The 8924-nt window shown below is 38.1% G+C and overlaps 1 protein-coding gene across 1 annotated transcript; it reads right to left on the bottom strand.

Annotated features, from left to right (window-relative positions):
- Window positions 1-2905: 2905 nt before the first annotated feature.
- On the bottom strand, window positions 2906-8553 carry LOC143623265 (homeobox-leucine zipper protein HDG1-like). Its single transcript, XM_077094218.1, has 9 exons — window positions 8313-8553; window positions 7985-8223; window positions 7797-7914; window positions 6974-7684; window positions 6771-6872; window positions 6491-6697; window positions 5226-5400; window positions 4762-5129; window positions 2906-3794 (listed from the first exon to the last, which is right to left on the bottom strand). The coding sequence occupies exons 1-9, from the start codon at window positions 8451-8453 to the stop codon at window positions 3417-3419; spliced, it is 2439 nt and encodes an 812-aa protein (XP_076950333.1). The 5' UTR covers window positions 8454-8553; the 3' UTR covers window positions 2906-3416.
- Between the last annotated feature and the right edge of the window lie 371 nt (window positions 8554-8924).

Raw genomic sequence — 8924 nt, 5'->3', positions numbered from 1 at the left:
AGTCCAAGAAGTACCTGCTGAAGTTATCAAATCAACATCTCCCATACTCGTAACCTCTAGAATATCATCATTCGCAAGTCGAACCTTTCCAAAATCCCCAACCTTAAGATTCTTCATCGTTTCACTACAGTGAGTGGCATGAAACGATGCACCGGAATCCATCACCCAAGCATCAACGTTACCCTCATCTGTGTCGTCTTTCTGTAATGTTCACCTCTTTCTTTCCATTCGGACACTGATTCCTGAAGTGTCCCTTTTCTTTACAACCCCAGCATTCAATATATGTGCGAGTCCTAGACTGACTCCTCTTCATGCTCCCATTGCCTCGTTGTTTTCCCCTACCTCTACCTTCTATGACTAATATATCACTTGATGATTCACCCGAATTTCTGCGTCTTGAATCATCTCCAAGAATAAAATCTCGAATCCCATCAAAAGTAATTTTTGTAGACGAACTACAAACTGCAGTCACTATTTGCGACCAACTGTCGGGCAAAGAGGATAACAATAAAAGACCTTGAAATTCATCATCAAACTTAATGCCGACTGACACTAAGCTGGAGAGGTTCGAATTAAGATTATTGATATGCATTGTAACTGACCCACCCTCTTTCATTCTTGTATTCACTTGCTCTCGGATAAGATAGACCTTATTTGTTGCCGAAGGCTTCTCATACATGTTGGATAGTGCCTCCATCATACCACAGACTGTGGTTTCTTTCATGACGTTAAACGCCACATCTTTCGATAACGACAGTGTAGTACAAGCCCTAGCTTTCTTGTCTAACTTCTTCCACTCTCTTCTGACAACTTTTCTGGTTTTTCATCCTCAAACACTACATCCGAGTCTTTTTGACAAAGTAGCGCTTCAATCCGCATCTTCCACCAACCAAATTTCCTTCCATCAAACTTCTGTATCGAAGCATTTCCGTCTTCTTCCATGACAATGACTAAAAACGAAAAACTGGATAAAAACAGAGACATACACATCAACGGCACGGACTTGAACTTAACGACTGTTCTACTGAACTCTGTTAAATAATCAACCTATTTAAACATGCAGCGGAAAAACGAACTAAAAAAATCAGAAAAATGAAACGAGAGAACCTGACAAACGCGGTTGGCACCGATTCTCCGTTTCTTTAATGCTTCTTCTAACAAACAACGGTTCTTCGCGAAAATAGGATCTTGATTTATTTGTTCTTGACTCGTTCTTTGTAGAGTAGGATCTCGACCTAAATAATTCTAGGCTAAACTGACCGCTCAAAAAAACTTTTGCCCAATCAATTAAACAAACCGAATATAAATCACAACATGAACAAAACTGGTCGGCATTGACCCTTCTTCCAACTAGATCGATGGTTGGGTTTGACGGCTACGTGTGCCAGCGACTAACCCTAATTGACCAACTCTTCTGCGATCGTATTCACTGGTGTGTAACGAGCATAGGCTTTGATACCACTTGTTAGGATTAAACACACACACTAACTGAACACAAACACGAAAGCAATAAACGGACATGAGGATTTAACGTGGTTCGGTCTAAACTGGCCTACGTCCACAAGTGGCAACTAGATATTCTTTATTGAGTGGCAAATTGTTACAAGTACATAGCGTTGATTAAATAGAAATTGAACTAGGGTTTTGAATTATTGAATAAGAAATCCAAACCGGGCCGGGCATCGGTCTGGCCACCCGTCTGCCTTTTGGACTTCAAATAATAACCGGGCCAACAAGGCCTACGAACCCACCACCAAGAACATCTATGGCGCCATGATCCTCACTTACTTTATATAGATAATTCACTACTCATTCCTTATCCTTAACCTTTGATCCTCACTCATACTATATACTCGATTAAATTAAGTAATATTTTTATTATTATTCATCTTTCTTCCACTCACATTCACCTAATAAAAACTAGAAAAATATATGAAGGATGAATAGTAAGAAACAATTTTAGGGTATTGGTTTGATTTCCCAAAAAAATATGAGGGTGGAGATAGGGGCGAGATGTAGATATATTTTCTATGATTTTTAATTGTTTTTACGAAAATTTTAACAATGGGATGGTCTTGAATACAAGTGAATGGATGGGAATGCTCTAACACGTTCTTATTGCAGTCTCTTTCTCATTCTTAATCCAAAATATAAATAAAACTTAAATAACTAAAATCTACCAAAATCATTCTTACATCTACTTTCTATTAGGGATGTTCAAGAAATCCAAAAAAAAAACTGAAATTCGAACCGAATCCGAAACCCAAATAATCTGATTTGAATTCTTATTCGGATTCGGATATGGATTACATAAATTCTGGATAGTTCAGATTATTCAGATGTCCGAATAATTCGAATATATAACATGTTATTAGTGTACACAATCATGTCCATTAATATTTACAATTGCCTTATAAGTTATAACCATAACTTCATTATTCTTTTAATAAAACTTAAGTGTGTATATTTCTTATACGGATTATTTAGGTCGGATAGGAATCTCCCTAATTCGAATCGGATCAAATTTTGAATAATGTTCTAAAATTTTCAAAAAAGTTGAAATCCGAACAAGCTGAATTGAATAAACCGTAAAACATTTTACCCAATTCGATGAACAACCCTACTTTCTATACAGCATTAAATTATAGTGGTTGCCTTGCGTAGTAATGAAGTAAGACGAACGTCTTAGGCTAACGCCCTTAGCCGGTCTGACGTGACAAAAAAAACACCCCAACATGATGCCGGAGCGGCATCAACACCGGGGGCAGTATTGGGATAACGATGCAAGGAGCTGATGGGGGTGGGCGGGTGGCGTTATGGTCAGGGGCCAGCGTGGAAGGGTTAACACCCCAAGCATCCACAACAGCCTCATGCAGTAATTTGGCCCAACTGTATTAAGATATGATTACCAATAATATATTCATATATAACATGTTACTTACAAAATTAAAGATACCAAAGACTGGACTTATACCATTAAAGGTATTAACACAAAAACTAATACCCCACAAATTAAGATTAGTCATAATATTGAAACCACATGAATAAGCCTTTCATACAAAATAAACCAAAAAGACTGATCAATACCCTTCATGACACTTAACAATTATCAACCCCACATCCCCCCACCAGACCCGACCGGGTTGACCGACTCAATACCCGAACCACCACCTTTGTTTTGCCGTAAAAAGCCAGGTGTCGACCCAGACATTCTTATGACAAAGCAAGGGTTGGGTTCGTTCTTGACTCACCAAAAATCCTTCAAAAAACTATTATCAATTTATCATTCACATTTCACCGCCTTCACCGGAACAACCAACATTACCACCACCATGAAAATTATAAGGTATGGCATTATTATTATATATCATACCCAATAATTTCCATATCCCAAAAAGCCTAAAATCACCATCATATTAGTTATCAGATGGAAGGGCTGCTTTGATCTTCTGAACAGTACATAATATCAAATTATTAACCGTCTCCACCGACTCCACCGTAAGCTTAGCCGTCGGAAGGCCGTTCACAAGTATCTGAAACGCGACGGTCAAAAGCGATCCACCACCGCCGCCACCAACACCTCCATTTTCCGTCTCCGACACACCACGATTCCCACCCCCATCCGGAACTATAGCAAACCCTGATGGCAAAAGCGCCACGTAAGCCGAATCACCGCCATTCATCACCACATGCATGGCGGGAATATCCACCGGGGCGTACACCACCAACGACCCAGCCGAGTCAATACACGTTTCTTGTAAAATCAGCATACTGCTTTGGTTAGCATTCATTGCCTGTAACAAAAAAAACAAAACATTTTTTTAACTTTTACCAAATGAGTCATGAATAATACAAAATCTTGGAATTTTTCTCACATGTATAAGAAATATGTGAATAGATATTTTAAAATATTATTTTGTCGATATTGGTAATAATAATAATAATTATAATTATAAAATAGAATAGTGATTGTGTGGTCACTGTCCAATGGAGTCAACTGCTTTGGAAAGCATCCAAAAAACCAAAACGGTGACGTACGGTCTGAAACCAGAAAGGTATCTACTGTCCCCTCTCACATGCAAACAGTGTGTGTGTGTGTGTGTTTTGACTTTCTGGATTTTCTTTTCAGATAAAAAAAATTACTTAAAAAACTTTTTATAATAAAGCCTGTACGTTAGATCTGAAATAGACTCTTCTAAATATTACACTTTTGCCCTTGCCCTTCATTTTATATTACCTTACCACTTTTGTTTCATGCCGACTTCTCTTTCCATATCAACCATTATACTAAAAATATATACATACATAATATATATATATACACACGCAAGTTTTTCTCTCGTTTCAGAACTAATAATATGTTAAGAAATGTGATAACCGTATAATACGATTTAGTTCTCTAACATATAAAATGGTTCTAAAGTGATCACTGTGTGTGTGTATGCACACATTATGCGTTTATCTTTATTATTTCATAACCAAGAATATGTTAAGAACTGTATAATGCACTTGTAGACGTGTTTTATATGGTTGTCACAGTTCTTAACATATTATTGGTTACGAAAGAGATACATATACACATATGTGTGTGTACACACACATATATAGTGTGTTCATATCGTTCATAGCCTATAATATGTTAAGAATTGCGACAACCATATAAAACACGTCTACAAGTGCATTATACAGTTCTCACAGTTCTAAACATATTATTGGTTACGAAATGAAGGTACATATTATTTGAGGGGTAGGAAAGATTACACTAGCACGGAGGAGGGAGACACAGTTGCCATGATCCTGGCCCTTGGATATATGAGCCATTTCCTGCATGGGTCCACCGTTAGATAAGATATCCCATTCACTTCGTAGCTGTTCATCACGAAGGAAATCAAACAGCCGTTGAGGGGACACCGGCAACCAAACGGAAGTTGCCGCGCTCAAAACAATGCCCGGTGGCTCACCGGGATCGTCAACATTTTGTCGGGTCATAACACGAACGTCCTCATCAACATTGTTTGCACGTAACTTGTTCCATTTGTAAATCGTGGACGCGCAAACCCCGGCACAAAAGTTATCTGTCATCCGTTGTGCTAGTTTTAGCATGCTCTTCCTTCCACCAGCGGTTATCGCTGCATATATATTATATAGATATGCATATATCATGATAATATTCTAACTACATTATGCATGTAAAGATGTACTATTGTAGACAACGACAAGCGAACCTGTATTACCTCTAGTAGGCACTGCTGATGACATAATAATGGCGAGGCACTCGCATTGTCGTTGTAGGGCCGCCACCCACCGTTGTGCCCCAAACCCCATCCCCGCACGGATCAACGGACGGTAAAGCTCGTGAACAACACTTTCATCATATTCAGCATGCTCCACCCATGTAACCTAAAGGAAAAAACATATAATATAAGTTATACATAAATTAATTGAAATAATTCCTGAAATTAAAATAAGTTGAATCAATAGTAAAAGACAAATCTTGAAAATGGGCTCGATGAGCGACATAATATATTCATAGAAACCATGATTTAAGCAATAAAATACAAATAAAATGATATAAAAATGGCCAAAGACTAAGAATAGAAGCATCAAACAATTGTTTTATACTAACGATGATATTAACTATTAAAAGTAACCAGGATCAAGGTGATTTGAATAATAAATGTGTCTCAAGGTTCGGAAAATCAAGCAGTTAGATGTTTCTATTCTATATAATAATTTAAAGTTGTACGAACAATATTAAATAATCGAATCTGATTTCGTATGCTTGATTTAAGGAGTATCGATACTTCTGTAAGTCAAAATAGCATCTAATATGAATAAAATACACCATGAGAAGGTTCCCTTTCGTGTTATAAAATTCATCTTGTTGATGAAAATGTGGTATTTTATGTGATTAATCACTAGACGAAAAAGAAGTCACGCAAATCAAGAGCTTCGGGTACGTAAACTTGTAGCGTGCGCATGATGAGATGTACACCGAGATAAGAGTTATTTTGTTTTTCAAGTTCTAAGATTTTAGTTAAGCAATCATATCTCTCAACTAAGTTTTAAACTTTGAATAGTAACAAGACTTGTATAATGTGCATCTAAAGTTGTACACATACAAGCATGCATATTTTGAAACTTGTACATTATGCTTAAAGAGTTATCATATGTACATTTAAAGTTGTACATTTAGGTAAGCATTCATATTTCTGAGCTAAGTTTTAAGGTTTTGAGTGATGACATGTGTCAACTGAACTCATTAAAGACCAAGGCCAATCACACCTACTTGATAAACTCCATAAATGCTAACGAAGCGTTAAAACTACTTTTAATAGTCAAACCGATCAGTTATAATTTAAAAGGAACGACAATCACATTTTTCTACAGAAATCCGTATATAATGCAACACATTTCGAGCTAAAGAAACTATAAACACCAATATGGAGTTTCAACTTTTGAAAGTCAAAAGTGAACTTGATATTATTACCTTAGAGTAGCCATTTGGCATATCTTGTACAACACACCCCGATGGAAGCCTTCGACAACTCATAAATGCCGATGTGTTGTCACGAATTGTATCAATTGACACGTCAACCACCGCCCACACACCCTCAGCGTGTTGCTTGCAAAATCGAAGAAAATTTACTTCCCGGACCGGAACTAATGGAGAAAGAACTTGTAGCTCGGCGTGCATCTAAATATATATAAATTAATAAGTTAATTGTGTGTAATTAAAATAAAATTTAGGGTTTTGAACCGAAAATTACCAATTGAAGTGCACCGTTTCGTGTTCCTCCCATACCGGTTGCAATCACATCTGTTGTTGAAGCTCTAGCAATCATACAAGGAAACATTTCTGCCCATTTGTTCTAAATAACAATAATCAACCATAAACATAAACTAGATCATAATTTATAAATGATTTAATTCACAAGAAGCAATAATTAAAGCAAGTTCTACTCGATCTTACCGAATCCATAAGTGTTTCCACAAGAGCCAAACTATTAATAATCACCATTCCCGTCTCCCTCGATGCCTCGGTGACATAATCATTCGGTTTAAGCCCGATGCACGGAGTAATGATCCGAGAATACTCGTCTTGGTTCATAACTTCACGGCCCCCTTCAATGGACCGAATCCAAAGCGGCTCGTCGGTTTGGGCTAACTTAACCAACTCATCCATGGCAGTTAAAGCAAGCTCGAGATACATTGACCGCTCAAGAGAATGATCAATTCCCATTACAGTATTACTAGCCCTCGAAGACGGTACAACCGACGACACACTCGAAATCCCAACCCCAAAATCCGGTGGTCCAAGCGGCAATGCCGATGTAGTCGAACTAAGCACACCACCACTCCCACCACCGCCTTGAAGCTGATGAAAATGGTTCCCACCGACACCGAGCTCCAAACTCGAGTTCGGCATCGGTTGAACCATCGTCGAGACGGGTCGGCCGAGAAACTTAGTAGCCAGTCCACAAACGCGATCCAATTCGTCTTTTAACCTAGCATTCTCAATCCTAAGATGCTGTTCTTCTAAAGAAATATCACCAATCATAGCCGGACCACCACAATTCGAGCACATAGGGTTCCTCATTGCCTCTCGAATCGACATGTTTTCCGCCCGAAGCTTATCGTTTTCTTGCCTCAGAATCGAATTCTCGTGCCGCTCTAGTTGTGTCTACAATAATAAAAATCAAAACTTTAACATAAACTCCAAATCTTTAGACTTTGAAAATAATAATAATAACATTATTATTAAAAATTAAAATATTAAAAAACTTTAGACTTACTTTCATCTGTGTACGACGGTTTTGAAACCAAAACTTAACCTGTCTGGTTTCTAGACATAATCTTCTGCTAAGCTCCAATCTTTGTTTCTCATCAGGATGAGGACACTCTTTAAACAATCTAAACACAACCCAAAAATAATAAATAAATGTTTTCATTTAAACAAAATAATAATAATATTAATATTTACGCTTCAAGTTCTTGGATTTGTTGAGGAGTGTGCCGGTGGTATCTTTTTTTCCTCGGTGGCTTTCCGTCGTCTCCGTCGGGATCGTCACCGGAGCCGCCGCCGTCCATGTTATCACTGCCGGATCTACTCTCATGCTCCTCTTCACGGCTCCTTCTACCACCACCGCCGCCGCCGGTGTCGTAACTCTCCGGCATTCTTCCGATCTCACCAACCCCACCACCACCTTCCATCGTCGTTTGCTAAAAATAAAAAATATTAATATTATTAATATTAAAAATTATAAAAATTATAAGAATAATATTATACATAATAGTAATAATATTATTACAAGAGCAAGTGAGAGGCCAGGTGAGTTGAACATTGATTTAAAGCGCATATTATAAGGGATATCGGCGACGATTCTAGCGCCACCGCCGGAAGCACCACCGTCGCCGCCGTGAGAGTTATCAAGAAACCCACCAAAACTCATTCACTAGAAATAAATAAAAACCGACTTTTTTTATATAATATAATATAATAAGCAAAACCCAGTTCAAAGATTGAATCTTTTATGGATATGATTACATAAACTCCTCTCCTTCCTTCTCTGACTAAATATTTGGGTTTTGTTTTTAAGGATTCTCTCTTTCACACAGTAATGGGTGTACTGTAGTATTTGGAACTAACTAGTGTTATGGAACCCTAAGTGTGTGAGTTGCATGTTTGTGTTTGGGTTTTGGATCATTGAGGTTATAGAGAGAGAGAATAAAGGGAGTGAAGAAAATGAAATGATATTTTGGTGTAATTTGAATAGAAGGAAGGAGAGGAGATAATATTATGTACGTGGAGCCTTGGAAGCCTTAGGCTGAGGGGTGTGGGGCTTCAACGGGGGCGCTAGAGCCCCTCCGCTCGCGCCCCCAGGCGCTAACACCACACCACCGGGGCGCTAACGAGGCGTTAA

Source organism: Bidens hawaiensis, unplaced genomic scaffold (genome assembly GCF_021521415.1).
Source record: "Bidens hawaiensis isolate Kalapana, Puna unplaced genomic scaffold, B.hawaiensis_p1.1 tig00003356_1, whole genome shotgun sequence".
Classification (NCBI taxonomy): Eukaryota; Viridiplantae; Streptophyta; class Magnoliopsida; order Asterales; family Asteraceae; genus Bidens; species Bidens hawaiensis.
The sequence above is the reverse complement of the archived record's forward strand: the minus strand, read 5'-3'. Positions and strand labels throughout refer to the sequence as shown.